Consider the following 23,273-nt stretch of genomic DNA (forward strand, 5'->3'; position numbering starts at 1 on the left):
ACTCTGTTTGTGGTTGTAAATTTAAAATATTTTAGAAACAGAGGCATGTTTACTTAATGGAAAAATCTGTCTTTAATATTACTTGAGTTGTCTCTTGGATGGTTTACCTGTATTAGATTCCTTTTATATGAAAGCAGGAAACTAATGCACTCGGAACTTTCTGCAGATTTTGGTATTATTAATGTTTGTGAAGCTCCCTCGGGGTGGTTATTCTGGAGAAAGCATCAGTGTTGTGTAGTGATAGTGATTTATATGTATGTCTTTGACTCCCCCCTCCACCCTCCCAAAAAATCTGAGATTGAGAGGGAGGGAGGACAGTGGCTCACAAGGCACAGGTCATCTGGAGTTGTTCTTGGGGATGTACTTGTGCACTGTACTGTGTTCTTGCTTAGTCCGTCTTCCAGCTGCCTCTGGTCCTGCAGCTGTCTCTGAGTCTCGAATTTGGAAACTCACATAGCTTTTGTACAGCCTGACTTCATCTGTTTTTGCAACTCAAGGAGTTGTTGGATTCCAGCATGTGCCTTGCTAAGGGGTGTTTGGGAGGAAGTTCGAGACTTTTCATACCTTATCTTAGGCACTGAGGTTAGAACCAATCCCCAGGTAAGTTGCAGTTACACTCTAATAAGTGTGGGGTCTGACCATCAGTGTTTGGTAACTCCCTAGGGCATAGAATGGAGGTGTGTTGTTATGGAAATATGTGTTAGTATTATATTATATAAAATCATTTTTTGCAGAAATAAAGGGAAGTACCTCGGTTCCTCTTTGGCTTCCACACCCTCCTCACAACTCTTGCTTTTAGAAGTTAGTCACCTCTAAGAGCAGGATGCTTTCGTGGGGAGCAGGAACCCCTGAGTATTCCTGCTGATTGTATTCTACCCGAAGCACCCACTCTAGGGAGAAACAGCACCAAATGCAAAGTCTTTCTGGAGGAAAACTTAACTTAGAACCTGTCTTTGATCTTTCCTTTGCCCCGCCCCCCACCCCTATGTACAAAAGACATTGATACACACGTTAATTTAATGGTGAAGAGTTTTTAATTCAAGAAGTGTAGAGAGCTTGAAACCATTCAGGTCTGTGCCTATCACTCCAGAGGCAAGTGTAGATGGGGGGTGGGAGAGTTGTGATCTACGTGCTTGCTTCTGGAGCTTGTGGATAAGCTAGTACCTTCCTCCCCACAAGGACAGCCTTCGCAGGTCTGCAACCATCCAGTCAAGGAGACATCCTGGCCGCCACATAGGAATTCCCTTATATAATCGTTTCAGTTTTACTTTTATTTTTTGGACCAATATGTTGGAAGCCTTAATCCTGGATCCCCAAGCAGAATTGGAGCCTCCATGACTGTTCATTATAGTGAGTTGCCCAGGGTTTTTTCTATCATAGGGTCTCTGAAAAGGCAGCTACTGATGATTAGTATTTACAACTGTGTGCAAAGTTAAATTTGCACGTGTTTGTGGGTGTGTAAGAGCATGCACACCATATACACAAGGGGGAGAGTGTGTACCTCTCAGCGAGGTACGGCACCACTCTTCAGCAGTAACTAGTCTTTTTCCAAATTCTATTTCAGAATTCCACAAGATGATGCTTGAAGGCATCACAGCAGCCAGATATGCTGTTAATGAGTGTAATATTTTTCTTTATTGTGGTACTGGGGATCAAACCCAGTGGTTCTTTACCACTGAGCCACAACCCCAGCTCTTTTTATTTTTTATTGTGAAAAAGGGTCTCTCTAAGTTGTCCAGGTTGACCTTGAACTTGGATCCTCCTGCCTCAGCCTCACTGAGATTATAGCCATGTGCCCTGTGCCTGGCAGTGAATGTAATATTTTTAAAAGAGAATGTTTAAGAAATTTATTTATAGGTATATGTTGATCTTTGATTTTCAGAGCAAATCTTGGTGTGAAAGAAGAGGTTTTGCCAAGTTTTTGCATTTTCCTAAAGGGAAATGCCAATTAAAAGAGTTGTGAGTAGTGAAACTCAAGTATAGCTACAGTCAATTGCAGTGCAGGAAGCTTTTTTTTTTCTTCTTCCATCTTTCAATCTTTGTAGTGAGCTACATTTACTTTGACTGATTTTGTTTTTTTCTTAAAAAAAGTCCATGAAAAAATTATTGAGAACCTTTGGTGACCCCTAGAAATAGGGGGAACCTCAGCATACCTCAGACCTTGTTTGGAGAACCACTGACCTAGTCTGACAAAGAGTTTGACAGAACATTAACTTTAAAAATTCCTAGAGATATGAACCTCAGAGGCCAAAGGTAATTATATAAATTTAAATTTACAAGCAATATTGGACAATAATATTAAAATAACCATTGATAATAGTGCTCCTTAAAAACAAGAGTACCATTCTTCTGAATTCCTTACACTTTGCTAACACATCATTTTCCTTCATGTTCACTCCATTGAAAGTTGACAACTTGTTAACTATAGATGTGCAGCTGGCCCCGTGGATGGGCAGGTTCCACACCTGCAGGTTCAACCAACTGCAACTTAGACACGTCTGAGGAAAACAAACAAACAAATGTTGCAGACACAACAAAATAGAGACTTTTCCCTTGGTTTTTATTCCCTAAGCAATATGGCATAATAACTATTTACACAGCATTTAAATTGCATTAGATATTATAAGTAATCTAGAGATGATCCGAAGTATGCAGGATGAAGGGGCTTGGGCATCTGCAGATTTTCCTATCTGCAGGGAACCTGGAACTGGTCCCCCAGGCATACCCAGGGACAACCCTAGTGATTTGATTTTCCTTTGTAGGTTTTGTATGACATGCCTTTCAAATATCTTGTGCTCATTATGGAGTCAAATGGCTTCTTCCACTAAGTAGCCGTTCTGTCCCTATGTGCCTGTCAGGCCCCAGTCATCCTGCAGCCACATTCCTTTCATATCAGACTAAGAAGAGACTTTAAGGATGCTGCTGTAATTGCTGTGCTTAAGTTGGACTTAGGGACTTTCCCAATTGTTTAGGTAATTCTTTTGCTTTTATTTTGTTAAAGAGTTTTTCAAAAATTTTTTTGCTAAGTAGTTCATAAACATGGTACAAAATTCGAACAATGAAAAAAGGTACAGAATAAAAAGTGAGCCTTGCTCCCCCTGCTGTCCCCTGGCCCCTGAGTATCCCTGTGCAGCGACAGCCTGCTTAGCCTTCCCGCATCTTGGTGGATGCCCCCGTATGTTTATAAGCACGTGGATTAAGACATAGGAACAGTGGCTGTGCTTTGTGTGCTGTTCCGTATACCTCCTGGCTGCCCTTCCAGGTTAAGTTCATTAAGAACTGCCTCTTTTCTGAAAGTTGTGACATACTATTCCATTATGTGTAAGTGCCATAATTTATATAACAACAAAAAACATTGTTGATGAATGTGTAGGAGCTTTGCAACCATTAACTATTTTTTAATTTAATTTTTAGCTGTAGGTAGACACCATACCTTTATTTATTTATTTATTTAGATGTGGTGCTAAGGATAAAACCCAGTGCCTCACACATGCCAGGCAAGTGCTCTACCACTGAGCCACAACCCTAGCCCACAATCATTAACTATTTAAATAGTGCTGCTCAAGATAGCATGGGAGTTGGGGAGTACCAGTGGTTAAGAGGATGTGCCTAGGGTCTGTCTTGATAGAATGTTGGACCCCACATCTGTCTGACCCTAATTAAGTATGTTCCTTTGGCTCTTTGTTAAAATGAAAGTCACAAATTCCACAGCCATCTCTTCAGCAATATCTTTAGGATCTGCACTGACATTAGCCTTGTACTCTAAATTTTTTTAAACCATAATGCATCTTTGAGGTAACTTTCAAACTTTCTTGAAGGAGAGCAGTTGATGTACTTAATTTCTTAAATAACCTTAAAAATTAAGTTCCCAGAGAAATTTCTGGTGTGAATCTGAATGTTCATTTGATTTTTCTTTCTCCATGTGTTCTGCTTATCATCCGGTTACGTGGAGCATGGGTGTGACCTTGTTGGCTCCCTGCTCTTGTTAAATGAAGGTGTAAAATATGGTAGGATTATTTCATGGCATCAACAGTGTTCTGCAGTCCTTTTCTTGCTTTGAAACATGTATTTATCAAAGCCTAAAACCATTTGGAATGTGTGTGGAGAGAGAATTTTCTTGGTGCATACCTGGTGTGCTAACCAGTGACTCACAAGTCAGTGGAACTGAATGAGATCCTGCTTTACTGGAATAATGAATGGGCCAGAATCAGACCATGGCATGTTGAGAGAGGCCCAGGAGTAGGGGCTGTAGATGCTGGCTCCATTTGTCACCACCCAGTATTGCCATGCAACATTACAGCAAGAGAGGGAAGGAGACTGGGCCAGAGGATTAGACACAGGGAGGATTTAGGTTTTAATGAGAGGTCGTGTGAGGGAGTTTGACCCAAAATGAATGCCCTCCACCCACTAGTTGTAATTGAAGGCACGGGGTCCGCCTTTCTTCAGTGCCCTTACCCCTAGGTGGCATTTTACATGGTAAGCACATTTACAGTAATAGACTTTTTAGTCCTCAGTACCAGCCAGTTCAGGGCATTCCAACGTGCATTGTAAAACAATGAGTTTTTAACTGACAGGAAAGAAAATAAAAAAGAAAGAAAAGGGGAAACCACAACGCATCACAGAATTCTGTTGGAGTAGTTGATTTCTGTGCTGTGGATTTCTTAAGGGAAATGTTAAAAGAATACAGATCACTCTCATTTACAAGGGGCATTCTTAGGAAGATTTGTGGACAAAGGCTCTTGTTCTTGAATGTCTGCGGATGCCCCCCCCAACCATGAAAAGTTGCAATAATTGGCATAAAGTAACAGCTTGAGCTAGAAGAGACCTAGGAAATGCTGGTTTAGTCCTGACTACTTCTCTGAGTTTTGCCCAAGATCTCACAGCTCCTTGGAATCAGAGCTAGAACGGGAGCCCTGGGGCGCCGCCTCCTAGCTCAGAGCTCAGCTTCCCACGCTGGGACCTGCAGGCTTGGAGACTGAGCTGCTAACGTAGCCCTTCCCTTTGTTCCCGACGTCTGACTGCCCAAGTTTTCCAGCCGTGTAGTGGTAGTAGTGGTTCAGTGCTGTGAACCCAGCTCTATCTGGAGAGCAGGAGAGAAGGTGAGGAGGAGCCTGCCCTGTCTCTCCATCAAGGCCTGGGTGTTACTTCCACTTGTGAAGGCGCCAGGGAAAGGCTCAGCTTCACTCAAGTCTTTGATCTCTGGGACTCTCCTTCCTGTGTTCTTTTTTTTTTTTTTTTGCGGTACTGGGGATCGAACCCAGGGCCTTGCAAGCACTCTACCGACTAAGCTATCTCCCCAGCCCCCCTTCCTGTGTTCTTGACCTCACCTTCCTTCTCTTCTTTTTGCCCCATCAAGATCCTTTTTCTTGTCTCTTCCAATTCTGCATGTCCGTTGGTTTCCCCCAGTAGGCCTGCAGGTGTGGTGAGTTTACCCTGAATACAGAGTTCTCGGGACAGGTTTTCCCTGGCTCTGTACCCTTGCAGCGTGGCTATCCTGTTTCCTTCCCTTAGGGTTTTCAAAAAGAATCCACTATTGGAAGACATTATATTTAAGTAGATGAAAGAATTGAAGAAAAGTATGAGATTATATGTTACTGAATGCTAACATGTTTATAATTTGAGCTCAATTTGCTTGTGAGAGAGGGACATGTAAAGTAGTTATTGATAGTTCAGGGAAAAAAATGTGATTTTGACACATTTATAGCTTTCCTAAATGTTATAGCTTTGTGAAGAGCCTGAAATTAGACTGGAATGAGGTTGAAGAAATTTTTTACATTGAAAAAAGGTGTGATTTAGATGAACAGAATCTAAACTCTTAGTATTATATGGTACATTTTATAATTCTGTGATAAAGAAGTATATGCTTATTCTTTTTTCATAGTCAAGTGAAAGATATATGTGCCCTTTCAAAAAAAGGGCAAATAAAAATACATATGCCTCTCATGTCAGTTATCCCTGTCTCCAACAATATCGAATAGAATTTTCTTTCTTTATTGATGGGAAGAAAATATTTCTATATATAATATTAATGAGATATAAATGTGGCCAGTCAGTCATGTCTTTGGAAATAATATAGACATTTCTGTCTTTGCAGTGTTGAATTTGTGTGGAAATAGCAGGCTGTTATACGTGTATTTTGTCTGGCCATCTTTCCTGGCCCCTTTCTCCCAACCAGAAAACTCAGTAACCACACCACAAAGCCACATGTGACTGCTGTTACAGACAGAGTCCTCTGGGTACTTTTTGGTGTTGGTGGTTTGTTTGAAGAAAGACAAAAAGCCCACTTCTTTTTGTCTATAGAGCTCTCTCTCAGGCATGGAATCTGCGTCGCTGGGCACGTGGGTATTTATGGGAGGAGCAGGCGGATGTGTGCCCGATGGCAAGCATCACTCTAGCTGCACCCACGTTAGGCTGGGGAGAGCAGGGGGCCAGAAGGGAGGAGGGTCTGATGACGCCACACTCCGGACTCTGGGGGCTGCCGCCTCTTTTACCTGCTCCCAGTCTTTTGCTTGGTTCTGTGCCCTGTTCTTCGCTTGGTTCCTTTGGCTGTGATCTGAGGCTTAATACAATGCCTGGAATGGCTGCAGAGAGGACAGAGGTAAAGCCTGATAAGAATGCAGACAGGGCATCGGAAGCCTTGGCCTTCGATGAGGTGTAGACATCCCTCTGCATCTCCTGTGAATACAGGGCTCCCGTTTGGCCCTGTGTCGTCCTGGGGACTTGCCAGAGTTCCCGTACACTAACGTGGGAATGAGAGACGGAATGGAAACGCCCAGTGTTTTGGTGCCAGTGTGTGTTCAGTGGCATTTGGACTGGTAGGCTCTCCGGGCACTGGCCTTGCCTCCTCACCTTAGCTTGACTTACCTCGTTCCTCCGTTCTCTCCCAGGTCTTCTTTATGCTGGAGTTTCTGTGTTCAGGCACCTATCTCTGAAGAGCGATTGGATAAGCATAAACCAAATGAGAAGCCTTTTGGTTAGAAAAGACACTGATTCCTGCCAGGCATGGTGGTGTACGCTCATAACCTCAGCTACTCGGGCAGCTAGTGAGGCTGGAGGATTGAAGATTCAAGGCCAGCCTGGGCAACTTAGCAAGGCATGTAGCTTAGTGGTAGAGCGCCCCTGGGTTCATTCCCCAATATTTCAAACAAAAATACAAAAACTAAAAACTTGTTTCTTAAGGGAACAGGGCTGGGGATTTTGTGTGACAGCCAGCACATAGACGAATGTGATTTCCAAGAAAGAGCCCTGGATTGGGAATCCAGAGACTTTACATTCTTTTTCCATCAAAACTAACTTCTAAGCTCATGACATTGGCTGAGATATTTATCCTGTCTGAACTACACTCTTACATCTCTGAAAAGGTTGCAGGTAAATTCTCCTTGAGAACTAACTTAAAGGATCTTAGAAGGCATCTTTTCTGTTTTTGATTTAGAAGCAATTGGCTTGATGCATGTTCCTCTCCTACCTTTGAAGAACAGTCAGAATCCTGGAACTGGAAAGCCTCTCAGGAAGGTCTGTAGTTTTTCAACCTCTGAGATAAACTAAAACACTTTGATTTTCCTCGTTATTATGGTGACATTGTCTGAATAAAAGGCACTGGCATTTTTGCAGAAATACAGTGTTTAGAACCTCGAGGAAGCTGATTCAGTTTCATTTTATCTCTTATCACTTGAAACAGGGCTGTGGACTTAGATGTGTGTCAGGGCTGGCCAGGTGACCTAAGCCAGGTGGGAGACTGGCAGCAGGGTCATGGGGAGTGGTAGAGACTGTGGGCCGCGGGAGTGTGTAGCTGTGTACGGGTCGGGGCACTCCTGTTTGTAGAGCACCAGAGGAACCCAGTAAAATATTCCTCCCAGGGCCAAAAGGCATGATTGGCAGTAGACAGTGTCTAATTGAGAACAACACCTTTGTATTACTAGGAATGCTAGGAGGGGGAATTTGCCAATTTTAATACTAAAATATGAGAAGCCATTTTCCTGCAGCGTGTGGTTTGCCTGCAGGCCCCCCTCTCTGTATACCTTAATCCTCCTCCGTTCTCTTGAAGCAACTACTTCTTTCCCCAGATATATTAATTCTTGCAAATTTCTTGTTCTTATGTCCCAAAAAATCTTTAAAAAAAGTTTTTTTTTTTGTAGTTGTAGATGGACAGAATACCTTTATTTTTATTTATTTTTATGTGGTGCTAAGGGTCTAACCCAGTACCTCACACATGATAGGCAAGTGCTCTGCCCCTGAGCTACAGCCCCAGCCCCCTAAAGAATCTCTATAAAGGTCCTTTAGTGTTGAATCATTCCTTACCCCCAGAATAATTCCTTCTGAATCTCCTCAGTCTAGCCTGGGCCTTAGCCTAGGGCCCCCTTTTCTCATTTCACTGTTAGAGGGACGCTGATCAGTGTTCTCCTGGTAATACGCTTCATAGTACTCAGTGGAGAATACCTTTTGTTCTTTTGCCTTTTGGCGCAAGTCTGCATACTTAACTTTTATCATGCATTTTGTTTTCCAATGCTCTGACAATTGCACTTATTTATTTATTTTTTTTCCTGAACTCTTTCCAGTCTCTCCAACAAGAGAAATAATATTCTGAACTCTACCTGGTCCTTTTCTGGGCTGATCAAGCTGGTGAGATAATACTGCAATGTTATTGCTTTTGTCAGAAAGCACCACACAGCTGGATCACATTCAGAGTACATTCTGACCTCAATATCTCTTTTCCCTCCTGCCCCTGTCGTAGTCAGGATTTCCTCATGTTTTATCCATATAATTCATTTTTCATTTGTAAGTGCACTTCCTTGTACTCACAGCTAATAAGCACTATCTTGTTTTTGATGGATCATTTCTCTTTCTCATTTGTCAAGGTTTCTTGAAATTCTGTTGTTTCGCAGACAAACTAGAAACCTTCACTTAGTTTAGAGCCACAAAAATGAGAATGTTTTCAACTTCATTATGACAGACATTGATTAAAAAATATACGTGATCATATTAGGCCCAGGAGTCTGGATGCTGCATTAAGCCATTAATTTCTATCACTATTAACTCCTAGTTTTCTTAGTGTTTTAAACTCCACGAACACTTCCATAAATAGTTTCTTGCTTGATTATGGAAACTTGAGTGATTTAGAATCACAACTTGGGGTTTGTGGTTGGTTGTAGTAGAGAGAAAAAAACCCAAATTGTTTAATTCATGCACGTAGTTTATATGCCATCATTATTTAATATTTTGAGTACCAAGGGCAGGGAAAATAGAAAAACCCTTAGACTGAGTATAAATGTATTTTGTACATACTTTTTCTGTGTTGGACTTTGAGAATGTCTATCGGTCTTAAACGTGATAGCATCATAAATAGATCAACATAATGAGAAGCACTTTTTGTTCTTGTCTTTACAGATTCAGGAGGCGACCATAAAAAAGTGAAGACGTTACATTTCTAATATGATACTTGGAAGTTAGTGACTGCTTACCACAATTTCATGAAAATTAAATATGACTTAGAAGCGTCGAAGGCTTATGATGTCATCGGTTTCGACAGAAAGCAGACTCCAGCAGGCTGTGAGCCTGCAGGGAGTTGACCCCGAAACATGCATGATTGTGTTTAAAAACCACTGGGCACAGGTAATGTATGCGCTGGACCTTCCCTCCTGGTCTCAATGGCCCAAGGCCTCCATCACCCTGGACCAGGGTTTCCTGTGTCTGTGGCAGATAACCGGGTTTCCAAAAGCAGAGGGAGGGAAACCTTTCAGATGGGAAGAAAAGGAACTTTCCCTTCCTCTTACTTGGAACAGGTATCTGGTTAAAAACTCTGGTTTTTACAAAAGCAGTGAAGGAACATGCATGTTCCTTAGATGTTTTTTTGAAAAACAGAAGTTGTTCCTCAAAGTGACTTTTATATCACTTTGCAATATACTTGACCATAATTACTTTCCCTTTCCTTTCCCACTTCCCTGCTGATTTCCATCTAGTCCTTAAACTCTGATAATATTAAAGCATCTTCTTAAGCATTTACCGAGTACTGTGTTGAGTATTTACATCATTTAATCTTCACAAACCTCTAAGGTAGTTGGTATTAACATTCTTATTTTAATATGAGGGAATGGAAAATTACAGAGGTTAAATAACATGCTCGAGGTTATTCAACTAGTGAGGTTCCCAGCCAGCTCCTGGACCTCTGTCCCTTGACATCCAGAGTTCATGGATGTAACCTCTGTTCTCCCTTTTTCGGGCAATTAAATTCCATGTACTTTAAGGAAGGGAGATGTCCTGAATATCTGTCTCCTTCATCCCAAAGTTGATTAAAAAGTTTGGGTTTTTTCCCATGATTCATTGTGTCTTCTCTGACTCCTCTCTGATCTGCTGGTGTGGTCAAGTAAGGGCTGGATGTTGAGAAAATTTACCAGCCTGCTCCTTTCCTCAGGGAATTCACAGGTAGTAAAATAAACAAAATTGGCATTCTTTACTCCATGTCCAGCATCACACTCCCCAGGTGAGCTGGTAAGTGGCTATTTATGTGACAGTTTTTTAATGACTACCCAGATCCTTCCTGTGGCCGGAAACAACACAGGGGTTAAGACATTGAGCCTGTAAATCACAGCAATTATAGGGGACACGGTTTAGATCAAAAAACAACAAAACCAGCTCTGCTTCTGGGTTGATAATGCAGTTCCTTCTTCTTGTCCAGTGTAAAGCTTGCAATCTCTTTGTGTGTTTCCCATTCTCTTTTTAACTCTGAGAATGTTCATGGATTTGCTGTGGACGTTGAGGACACATCTGCTTTAGTAAAGGGTGGAAGGAATTCAGGAATTTCCCCAGATAATTAGAGTTATTACTTTTGGCTTTGCACTTTTTTAAGTCTTTTTGATGGTGACTCCAAATTAGGGTCATGAGCCCGAGAGGGATATATGTGCTCATGGTCCATTGGATGTGTCTGGCAGTAGTGTTTTAGAAGGCCTGACTCCTCTCTGTACCTTTTAATTTTTTTTTTTATTATTTTGCGTTTATAATGTCTATATTATGTCTATATTGTGTATTAATCAGTATGTGTATGTTTATGTATTTAATTATTTATGCTCATTTTTAGATGTTGGGAACCTTCTTTAGCTCATTTCACTTGGCTGACCATGTTTGTCATTGTCAAACATCTCCTTTGCTCCGGGGCCCCCTTGGTTAATTTGTGTATAATCCTTTTGATCATAAGCCTTCCTCCTGGGTTAACTGCGTGTTCTGTGTCACTCCTGAAGATGTGGTATGCCTTGAGTGTGTGGGGTGGGCCATCTGCGGTCAGAGGCCACCTGGCAGGCCTCCTCCGGGGCTGCTGGAGTGCTGTTAGCATGTCCTGCCTCAGCAGTGCGCCATGCTGCTCCTGGGCATTGCTGGAAGGAGAAGTGTTGGCCTCAGATCCTGTGATTCAGTCCCATGTTCAGCAGGAAGGACTTCAGCATTATCAGGCATTCTGGGTTATCTGAAATGCAGTGCAGGCAACCAGTCCTCCTGTTAGAGCAGAAAAAGATCGCATCGAGGGTGAGACTCCTTTGTCAGAGGGGATGGGGTTTAGTCATTAGTTTCTTTTGATTAATGTGGGGGCCAGTCTTATTGTTGGCCTTGCCATTTCTTTAACTTTGCCTGGGCCTTCCTTGCTTCCTTCTGTCCTTCCATCCTTCTTTCTGTCCTTCCTCTCTTCTTTCCCTCCTTCCTTCCCTCCCTCTGTCTGTCCCTCCCTCTTGAGACTTGACTTTTCCTCTTCAATCTGGAACCTACTCCCAGTCTGTTTACAGAGAGCCCTTGGGGCCTTTCATGTTACCTGTATGAAAACACCAGTTGAGAAATTCACCACGTTTCAAAGTGGTTATTGTTCTTGAGAGGTTAGTGTCACCTGCATTGCAGGTGCCCCGTGTGAGCATCCCAGGTGCGACTGGAGAGTGCAGCATCTTGGACTGGCCTTAGAGCATGTCCACGCCTGTCTGAATGACAGTGCAAGGAACATAATGGCAAACTGAATAGTGATGATTTCAGAATCAGGTCACAAGGACGGATTCTTCTGGAAGGAAATGGCCTGGGAAATGGAGGAAGTGAAGTTTTGGCAACTTGACTGTGAAGAAGGTTTTCATGGTAGTGGAAGAGAGCATCTTATAGAAGGGTATTGGGAACAGGCTCAGTTTTGGCTTTGTTTGGATGATGAATAGTAGAAGGTGGAGGAGGCAGAACATTCAGGGCAAAGCAGAGATGAGGGGCCGAGAGTGCGGCTGGGAACAGGGCCCGCAGCTGGTAGGAGCAAATGCTGTGGAGTCGCCATTTTGGAGTTTCTTCCTCTGGCTCTTTGCTGTGAATTGTGGAGGCCCAGGTGGATGAAGAGCAGTTACAGGGGAGGGGATGTGAGTTAAAATTCGACCTAACCTCCTGTGTCTTCTGTCACTACTGCCTCTGATTCCCCAGAGGCAACCCGAGGAAACACGTAAGGCTGGTAAGAAATGTGGCATAGACAAAACTGAATGAAAACACTTTGTTTACTGAGTGTCCCTTTAGCTGCCCAGTACAGTGTTTTCACATGTGACCACTTAGGAAAACCAAGGCAATAAAAGTGCAGTGTCCTGTTTGTCTCTGTTAGGGTACCTCAACTCAGGTGCGACATAACTGATGTGTAATTGGCAGATTTGGCTCTACTCTGTTAGTAGCTTCAGTTCCAGAGCTCGACTTGAAAACCAACAGGATGGAGGAGATCCACTTGCCCACACGTTCCTTATGTTATGGTTTGTCAAGGGCAGCTTGGTGAACAGCCAGCTTGGGTCTAGGGCAGTCTGTGATTCAGAGCCCACCACAGGAGAGACCGTGATTGACCAGTGGTGCCCTTGAGCTTCCACACTGTCCCCTGGGTCCAGTGATCTGTTCATGGCAGCCCCAAAGTGGTTCCAGAGGAGCTATTCAGCAATAGCCACGTTCCACATAGTGATGCTGGAGCATCTGGACTTAGGAAACGGCCCCGCCTGGGCTTCCTCTACCTTCTGAATGTCTGTCTTGTACCTTAAGTTGCTGGAGTGATGAATCTAACACCAGATCGTCTGGCTTAGCCCTCCAGTTGAATCTTTCAGTGGCATCTGACCACCTACGTGCCAGGATAGCATGTGGGGTTCTTCATGACCTGATCTCTGTTGCTTCCTGCCTCTCACTTAGTCTCTAGAGATGCACAGTTGCTTGGAACTCCTAGCCACCCTCACCCCTGGGCAAGTGTGTGTCGTGCAGTTTATATCTCTGTGCCTTAAGCACTTGCTCTTCTGTCTAGAACATTCCTTTCCTGGATAAATGCCTCTCCTCCTACAGGACTCACGTGGGACGGCATTTCTTCCCTGCTCTCTCTCTCATGTTCCCACTCTGTGTTCCAACATCACCCCAGTTTTCTTTCACTGTCACACTAACTGCCTTTTATCACAATTGCATATACAGTACCTTCTTGATTTCTTGCAAGTGTCTCAAGATTGGAAACCATTTGTAGTTAGTCTGTGTTCCCAGGGCCCAGAACAGAGCACGGGGTATTGTAGATATTCAGTAAACTGCTGAAGAAAGGCAGGAAATATGAAATACTACTTCATAAGGCTTTGAGGATTTAGGAAACAGTTTTGAACACACACTAATTTTAAAACATTGTATAATTTGCTTCCAGGAAGATCTTTGGACTTAAATTGAGTGATCAGGAAGGGTACGTTTGTGTTTAGTTTTTATAGTCATCTGTAAGAACAGTTTACAACCTAGTAGAATATTACTTTTTTCTTACCTTTATGTCTTTGCCTCTTCCAAATGGAAGAGGGCAAAAGTGGAGAGAAGCATTGACCTGCCAGTTAATGAACTGTTCAACTCAACTACCGTGTGAATTAACCCCCCATACTAGTTATTTTTCATGGCACAATTGTACTTTGCGACTTTATGGATCTTGCTGTATTCATCATCTGCTTCTTTCAAGCATTGATACTAAATGGTGTGTCTTCTTAAAGTCAGGAGAGCAGAGGAGGGTAGGTTTAAAAGAGATCCATTGGAAATGTGCATTTCTGCCTTTACTTCTAGTTGGTTTATAGCTCAGAGCTTCTTACCATCCTCAACCTCCAAAATAAACTGTTTCATACTTTATTTGTTTAGATAAGAAAATGTCAGCTCAAATACAGTAATGTAACAGGTGAGGAAGAGCCAGTGAGCTAGTAAACTTTTTCATCTTGGAGGGGCTTGCAGGGGATGGGGTTGGGAAAAAAAAATGGACCCAGCCAGATTGGTTAAGTTAGATGTGTTTCCACAGTAATAAAAAAAAATAGATCATATATTGTAGGTGTAGTATCTTTTTTTCCCTCTGGTACCAGGGATTGAACTCAGGGTTGCTTAACCACTGAGCTACATCCCCAACCCTTTTAAAAAATATTTTTTTTAGAGACAGGGTCTTGCTGAGTTGCTGAGGGTCTCACTGAGTGCCGAGGCTGGCTTTGAACTTGTGATCCCCCTACCTTGGCCTCCTGAACTACCGGGATGGCAGGAGTACGACTGGACATGCAGTGTCTTGTGTAGAGCTCCAAGTCACCAAAATCTACTAAAGAAGTACAGAGGGTCTATGGGCAGCTTCGACCTGGGCATTTGAAGCTTGTTTACTTGCTCTGTTCGTCTTCAGTCCTTTGGTGTGTGTCTTGTCATAGACTAAATGACAGAGAAAGCCTTTGGGAGCTGAAAAGTTGGGGAGTATTTATTGAAGAGTTCCAGTTAATCTTCTGAACATCTTATTAAATCGAGGTTTGTTAGCATTTTAAAAACTAAGGCCTCCCTCTCCAGCTTTACAAGTAGCCCCAAACTCGACAATAGACATAGAAACGAAAGCGAAGAATAGCTGCGCTTCTCAAGATGGAGGACTGAGGCATGAGCCTGTCCTTCTGTCGGACCCGGAGCAGAGGAGCCCGTTGGAGCATCTGCAGCTGCCCTACTGCACGCTCATTGGTAACTCTGGTTTTTGCTGTGGTTGAAGTTATTGTTCTCTGGAATGTCATTACTTAGACCATTTCTCTTGAGTTCTTTCCATAGCTCCTCCCTGTCCTGTTCCTGTCTCAGGTTTAGAAAGGTCCCTGGGACTCAGGCCTGGAGCTGCCATTGCACACGCCTTAGAAGGCCATTTCTGTAATGTAAGAACTGACTTGGAGAAGACCCCTTAAATCCTTACAGAGATAGGTGTGCAAGGGATGCCCCCAATGGAAAGACTCAGCCACTGAGTAATGAGCAAAAACTGGATGGAAACTTATTTTATGTTAGGTATTTGGTATTAAGTGGAATTTGGCATATGGACAGCCAAATCCTGCCTTTCTTCTGTGTGATGGAAAATATTGCTTGGCAACTTGTTTTTTTCCACACTCTCACTTTAAATTAGCATTCCAAAGAGTTTGGAAGTATGACTTTCTTGAAACAACCAGGCTCTAACGAAAGTAGCAGAAATAATCATCTGTTGATATAGGTGTATATCTAAGACGAAGAGCAATGTTAAGATGGAATCGACTCAAACACTTTTGTTTACCATGAGGCAAAATTATCCGTTAGCTTGAGGTGTGATTATGTGATTAATGTAGAGCTTCCATTCTGAAAGCATTTAAGCTTCCTATTTAGAGTTTGTAACTGTTTATAATTCAGGCCCACTCTGGAATTTTCCATTTAATATTTTCAGACTGTGGTTGACCACAGGCAACTGAAATTGTGGAAAGCAAAACATGAATGAGAGGGGACTGAGCCTTGAAGAAACTAAATAAATGAAGCAGCAGGCCCAGGCTCTAAAATCTTCCCAATTCCAGTGCATGTGCTTTGAACTGAAAAGGGTCAAGGAGAACCGATGTAAGTCAGAGCCTTTGCAGAGGGCCTCGTTTTCTTGTTTCTGCACTGAATCAAGCCAAACCCCAAGCCACAGCCTCCTCCTTCACATGGACTTCTCAGGAAATGGGAGGCAGAGTCAGAAGGAGAAGTAACCAGTCGTCTCTGTGTAAGCCAGAGCCCACATGCGGTATCAGGGATCTCCAGTACTTGTGAGCAGATCCACAAAGGTCCCCGAGATCCAGTTTTAGGCACTGTTCTCACCCAGTAATGAGGAACTCCCAGATGGGATAGGAAGAGGACTGATCTTGGAGGAAAATTGGGGGGAAAATACCTGTTATATCATTAAATTTTTCAGTTTTGTTTTTATACATGTCTGAATAAAAATGCTAAAGTAAAAAAAAAAATCAGGCCTATTATCACCAACTAATGAGGTCATCATTAGAGATAAGAGTAGGAACATCTGATGTTCACCATAAAAGAAAGATGCTATTTGTTAATTTTAGTTAGCCCCAACAGTCCTCATGTGTGTAGGTCAAATTGCTTTGAAATTGTGTTAAATTTGGCTATTTTTATCTGATTGATGATTTGAATACCATGTTTATACTGTTGATTTGTGTGTTTCTTTTTAGACTTGTGATAATTTACATGTGGATCTAAATGTGATGCAGGCTCACGATTCTCTCTCGCATCCTATTTTTAAAAGTTTTTAGATCAACAAACACCTAGTTATGATCAGCAAAACATTTACTTTACAATTTCTGATCTCCACTGGTTTACTTGATTAGGGAGCATGGGCTTTGGTAGGTGTAGATTAGTTTAAATGGCTTTTCAGCCTAAGTTGTGAACTTCTTTTGCAGAGGGGCTATTTGCAAAGCACAGTTTCCTTGCTTTCACTTTCTCACCTCCTATGATGCTTTGGCCTCATTAACTGTGTTTTCCCCTGAACTAGCCGTATCCTTGAGACTGCCAGTGTGTAGCTGTGTGGAAGCCAAGGGTGGGCAGTCTGAGGTAGAGGGCCAGGTCCGGGAAGGCACTGTGAGCAGCTGGCATCGTGGCATCCATTGGCCTGAAGGTCAGAGTTGGTAAGTGGGTGGAACTGCAGCAAGCAGAAATCAGGGAAGCCAGAGAGTGTTGGAGTTGTGACAAGAGGGCACACGAGGAAAAGATCAGGGAAGTCCAGGTCACATCAGCAATAAGTCTCCAGAAACTGAAAGAACCAGGGCACTGCTTGGGCAGCAGAGGTGGGACCGTGGGCTGAAGGTTCTTTGGCATCTCAGTGTGGCTGCTTAGGCACCCCTGCCAGGGTAGGAACCACTCCCAGGGCATGGGCTCCCAGAACCCACGTGAAAAGCAGGTCATGGGTGTGTCTACCTGGCAGGGGATGGAGGAAGCCTGGGCGGGACCCACCGCCTAGGGTGGAGGCTAAGGGTGTGTGGCAGTGCAGGCCTGGTCAGCACTTCTCTGGGTGTTTGTGCCCGTGACTCACAGGCCTGGGTTGTAACACAGCCCTCTTCCAGGCGGTAACCCCCCAGGGGGTGGGGGCTGGGAGCGAGGAAAGGGGTGTTAAGCTGCCTGCCTCATTGCGGAAGATCAGCACTGTAACTCCATTCTCATGCTTCTCTGCCCATTAACCCAGGGGGACGAGTAGAGGAGCCACCATGAGGAAAGTTAATATGCTTCCGTTCAGCAGGCTGCACTCCATAAAAATCCCAGTTCTCTTTGTAAGATTCCTCAGAGCAGGACTGAGGATGTGGCTCAGGGTCTGCCCTTGCCTACGGTGGGTGAGGCCCTAGGTTCCACCCCCAGCACTGCGGGAGTCAGGAGTCTGCTTGCAAAGGAATAGATTGGAATAAGTAGTATAAATGAAAGTTAATTCATGAAAAAATGTGATTATGGTCCTGTATATTACCCACATAGGAGATACATGATATATATCACATGTACAAATATATGCATAATTATAATTTATATTGCTAAGGAGATGTCCAATAATGTTTTAAACTTAATGTTTTGGTCCTTTTTAAAGATATTAGTATAAACTGCTTTGTCTCCTTTTATTTTGAATTTATATTAAGAAATTAGAGCAACTTATAGGAACGAACTAATAAATTTTAAAATATCACTTAGTCTCTTCAGATCAATTTCTAATCATACGTTTGTCAATCTATTTGCTTTTTAACTTAAATTATTTCAAGTATAGATGTATGTGCAATGATATGATTCACTTACGTAACGATAGTTGTATTATATGGTAATATAGCCTTTTGATTATGATTCTCTTATTCATGACCATTTGGATCAATAATATTTTAATTTTTATTATTGTAAAATACTATTGATATGAAAGTTTTTAATGAATTACTTTTGGATTGTTTCCTTGGGACATTTTTCCCAAAGTCAGATTAACAAGTCAGAGGGCAACAACAATTTCATAACTTCTGTTACATATTACCAGATTGTTTTCCAGAAAGGCTGAGGTTATTTTCCATGCCACCATCAATGTATGAGGCCTAATCCTGGTTTTAGACAGCTTAGGCAGTCTTAGCACACCTGAGGAGTATAATTATGTTTCTACCTGTAGTGTCCGAGCTGTAAAGAGAGCTCTTATAAGTAAACTCAATATGTGGACTTTGAAATTATGGAACTGATAAAGTGTATAGCTAATCTATTCTATAATGTGGAGCCTTGAAGCTCAGGACTTCTGGGGCTGGAGAGCATGAGGTGCTGAGGTGGAGCCCCCTTTTGGACTACTGTGGTACTGTGATTCTGCTTTGTAAGATGTCTTCAAGGCTCAGAGCCAAAGGGAAAGGGGGAGACCTAGGTCCCAAGGTCCAGTGAGCTCTTCAGGCTGGTGAGGAATTTGGAGGGTGTGATAGAGGCACTAGGTTTAGGGCATACTCTGGAGACAGGTCTGTAGCAAAGCAGAGGATAACCAATGTCTGCCTCGTGGCTGCCCCGTGGCTGCCCCATGGCTGCCCCATGGCCGCCAGTCAGTGGGCCACTTACTCCTCACTGAAGGCCTTCCTCATTAAAAATGTCAATTCAAGAGTATTGGGGTGACGTTTTCCTTTGTGACAGAGCATTATCAATTTTACAGTGGGAGTTGATAGAAATTATAGATTCTGTGGAAATCCACTCATTTCTGTTAGGAGGTACTTGCCTGGCCCATAAAGATCCCTTTTGCCAGCTTCTGACAGGGAGAAACACAGACCTTTCTCTGAGAAGTACGTTTGCCTCTTTGCTTATGCATGCTGATGTAGCATTGTGTGTTTTCCAGCTTCCCCAGTGACTTGCAAAAATTCTATAACCTAATGCAGAACGTGTAACAGTGCATCGCACAACTGGGCCAGGAGGTTACTGCACAGACACACATGGCGTGCGATTCAGAAAGGAAAAAAGGAGCAAAAATAAATCATTGCTGAAGTGTTTGGTTGTTTAAAGATGTGTGTATACCTCCCCCACTCCCACCCCAGTACTAGGGATGGAATCCAGGGCCTCACACATGCTAGGCAAGCAGTGCTCTACCACCTCAGCCCGCCTGGATACATTTTAAGGGAGTAAGTTGTATGGGATTATTGTAGACATCCCAAGTCACAAAGTTAAATGGAAACTGTGGTGTAAAATTTTTCAAATTGCCAGGTCTCAGAGTAGGAGTGTCAATTGGCAGAGAAAGCTAGGTAGGAGGCTTTCCAATGCCTGCAGTGGTAAGGGAGCGAGAGAGCCCAGGACTGTGTCTGACCCACTAAAGTATTGACTTAGTTTCTACTGTTAGTTGTTTTTGTAGTGAGGTATATTTGAGAAAGTATACCATCTGCACCATTTTGTCATTCAGAGTCATTAACGACACTCACAGTCATCACCATGATTTCCAAAACTTTTTCATCACTCCAAAGTTTAGGGACTTAATTTATAATTAGCTATCTCAGATTTTTTTTTTTTTTTTTTTTTTTGGCTCAAAGAAATACAGCGTTGAAAACCTCCAATTTTGAGTTGCAGCACATGCCACACAGGTGATTCTGCTGGGTCCATGTCTTTGTTCATCAGTTTCCTTTCACACTTCCTACCTGACCTGAAGAGGCTACCCATCCAGGGAGAGCAGGGAGGATATTGTTTTGTCAAGGGCAGCCGATAGCTATGTTCCTCTGCCAAAATCTCCAAAGCAACTCCATTTATAGGAGAACATGGTTAATTAGCATTTCTTTTGCTTGTTTATTGTATTTCAAAGTTAAAAAGTCAACATTATATTGTCGACAGTTTAGAAAAAAAAATGAGGAACTTGTCATTCCTTTGAACACAAAAGCTATGATTATTTCCCCATATTTCTTTTCACTCCTTTTTCACCTATATGTTTTTGACATATTTGATAATTATGGATCTCACACACATAACTAGCTTTTTTTCATGTAAATGCGACTTACAGTTTTTCATTTTGTTCAAATAGTCTTAATAATAATAAGTCAAGGAATTCAGGTATCTCAGTTTGCATGACCATACTGTTTTCTTTGATATTTAGGTTGCCGTAATTTTTAACTCTTATAAATGAGCATCTTCAAACATCTTCTTTCATAGTTTAGCCCTTTCATTTTATGAGAGAGAGAGACAGGAACACACACACGCTCACACACACACACACACACACACACACACACACCACATTTATCTTACTGTGGGCAGTGGCTCCTGCATTTTGGGTGATGACTTGGTCAAATCAGTGGTGCTATGTTTTTGTGATTGTGATAAGCTCAGATAGATAACGGATGTTCGGTTTGCTTACAGGTTGTGAAAATCCTGGAGAAGCACGACCCCTTGAAGAACACCCAGGCAAAATATGGGTCCATCCCCCCGGATGAGGCCAGTGCCGTGCAGAACTATGTGGAACACATGCTCTTCTTGCTAATTGAGGAGCAAGCCAAGGATGCGGCAATGGGGCCGATTCTGGAATTTGTGGTCTCTGAGAACATCATGGAGAAGCTCTTCCTGTGGAGCTTGAGACGGGAGTTTACCGATGAGACTAAAATGGAGCAGCTGAAGATGTATGAGATGTTGGTCACCCAGTCGCACCAGCCCCTGCTGCACCACAAGCCCATCCTGAAGCCTCTGATGATGTTGCTGAGCTCCTGTTCGGGCACGGCCACCCCCGCCGTGGAGGGGAAGCTGGTGGTCCTGCTCAATCAGCTCTGTTGCATCCTTGCCAAAGATCCCTCCATCCTGGAACTCTTTTTCCACACTAGTGAGGACCAAGGGGCTGCCAACTTCCTCATCTTCTCCCTTCTGATCCCCTTCATTCATCGAGAGGGGACGGTGGGCCAACAGGCGCGGGATGCTCTGCTGTTTATCATGTCTCTCTCTGCCGAGAACAGCATGGTGGCCCATCACATCGTGGAGAACACCTACTTTTGTCCAGTAAGTTCCACTCCTTGGCATGTTTTCCTGCCACTCCCCTGTCTCTCTCCTGTGCTAATGATAAATCCTTTTTATTTATTTTTTCCCCTCAAGTTGTACCTCCTATGGGAAGATGTTTAGAGGAAATCTTTGGAGGGAGCAGAGAAATCTAAGTTGAGATGCTATTTGGCTGAGCAGTGTCAGCTCAAAATAAGCCAACAGAGGAAACTAGAAGTGCTGCCATTTCTGGTTATTTTTATTGGATTGGGAACAATTTTAGTTTTTTTTTTTCCCTAAGAACATATCCTCAGAGATGGGCAAAACCTGCACTTTCTAAATTCTTAGCTTTTCAGGTTGATTTTGTTCCAGTGAATCAAAGCATGTGGTAGGACCCCTCTCAGTGGGTTTCACACATTAATTTATTTCTCAACAAGATAATGACCGTTAATTATAGATCTGAAGCATTGATTTTATTTAAAAAATGAATACGTACTTGCAGATCTGATAACAAGAAATGCTCTGATTAGTTTCTTATTCCACAGTATGGTGAGACATAGAGTATGAGGTTCTTTACAGGTATTGGAGTAGCTCAGGCCCAATCAGTTCAGAAAGTGGTGGAGTGTCTGGAACTCATGGGGGGGTCTTAGGGCTCTGAATATTTTTTGGCGTTGGTGCTTCTTTGGAAGGGGGATGTAAATGGCAGCTTTCTGGATTTGTGCCTCCTGTCAATTGGGCAACAGCTGTCAGTACTTTCCTATTTGGGTAAATACTAAGTATTTACCCAAAAGAGTTCAGTGAACATTTCCATTTTAGTTCCATTGTCTATTATTATTTTTATTACTAGTGCTGTGGATTGAACCCAGGGGCACTTTACCACTGAACTACATCCGTAGACCTTTTTATTTTTTGAGACAGGGTCTTGCTAAATTGCTGAGACTAGCCTTGAACCTGTGATTCTTCTGCCTCAACCTCCAACTTGCTGGACTTATAGGCATGTGTCACTGCACCTGACCCACTGTCTGTTCTTTTTACCAGTCTTTATAAACTATATTGCCAGAGATGTGGAATAGTGTGTAAGGCCATTAGTGAATTTTGTTAGAATAGGCCAACAAATTACCATAGGTAGGTTAGAATCATTGTTAATTATATTCTCTGGGTGGTTTTGACCAGGGCAGTTCGCTCCCTAGAGGGCATTTAGAAATGAATGTGGGGTGTGTTTGGTTGCTTGTCATAGGAAGGTAAGGTGGTAGGGAGGTGGTTCAACTGGCATTTGGTGTGCAGGAGCCACACCAACCAGACCAAGTGTTGGGAAGGATGTGGAACAACAGGAACTCATTAATTACTGGTGGTAATGCAAAATGGTACAGCCACTCTAGAAGACAGTTGTGCTGTGTTTTGCAAAATTGAACAGATACTTAACCACATGATATATCAATTGCACCCCTTGGTATTTACCCAAAAGAGTTAAAACTTATGTCCTCACAAAAACCTGCACATGGTACAATGAAGTGATCAGTTTTTCCAAATCAGGGCATGGTGAAGGATGAACAGGTGAAGCACACAGGGCTTTTTAGGGCAGCAGAAGTACACTGTGTGGTACTGGCATGATGGACACCTGCCATCACACATGTGTCCAGACCCAGAGTGCACAGCACCATGAGTGAACCCTAACTTGAATGGTGGGCTCTGGGTGGCTCTGAGTTGTCAGGGTAGGGTGAAAAATGTACCACTCTGGTGGGGGTGTTGATAGTTGGGAGGCTGTGCGTGAGCAGGGAGTGGGAGGCACATGGGACATCTCTGTGCTTTCTGGTCAGCTTTACTGCAAACTTTAAGCTGCTGTAAAGAGTCTTAAGGAAAGGGCAGGGGTTGTTGTACAGGTGGTGAGGGAATACTAGCAGGTTTGGTGTTGGCTTTATTTGAGTTGTTGTTTCCAGTAGTTCTGCTGTTGAAGGAGAGCAGGCATTGTAACAAATCATCAGAATATTCAGGTGGTTCACTTGATAAGTATGCAGAAGGCAATTTTAAAAGTCAACATTTACAAAAGCAAGACAATCAAAAAGTATCTCAAAATAAATCTAATA

The 23,273-nt window shown here is 42.8% G+C and overlaps 1 protein-coding gene across 6 annotated transcripts in view; it reads left to right on the forward strand.

The window, feature by feature from the left end:
* The window catches only part of Fhip1a (FHF complex subunit HOOK interacting protein 1A), a 233,038-nt gene that overhangs the window by 136,011 nt on the left and 73,754 nt on the right, over window positions 1-23,273 (forward strand). For 5 of the 6 annotated variants that reach the window (XM_047566953.1, XM_047566957.1, XM_047566958.1 and 2 more), the window contains exons 3-4: window positions 9,385-9,609; window positions 20,587-21,213. In XM_047566953.1, the coding sequence (XP_047422909.1) occupies window positions 9,505-9,609; window positions 20,587-21,213 (732 nt within the window). In that variant the 5' untranslated portion in view covers window positions 9,385-9,504. Of the gene's footprint in view, window positions 1-7,432; window positions 7,513-9,384; window positions 9,610-20,586; window positions 21,214-23,273 lie in introns of all 6 variants that reach the window. The other variant, XM_047566954.1, reaches the window with a different exon arrangement.

Source organism: Sciurus carolinensis, chromosome 10 (genome assembly GCF_902686445.1).
Source record: "Sciurus carolinensis chromosome 10, mSciCar1.2, whole genome shotgun sequence".
Lineage (NCBI taxonomy): Eukaryota > Metazoa > Chordata > Mammalia > Rodentia > Sciuridae > Sciurus > Sciurus carolinensis.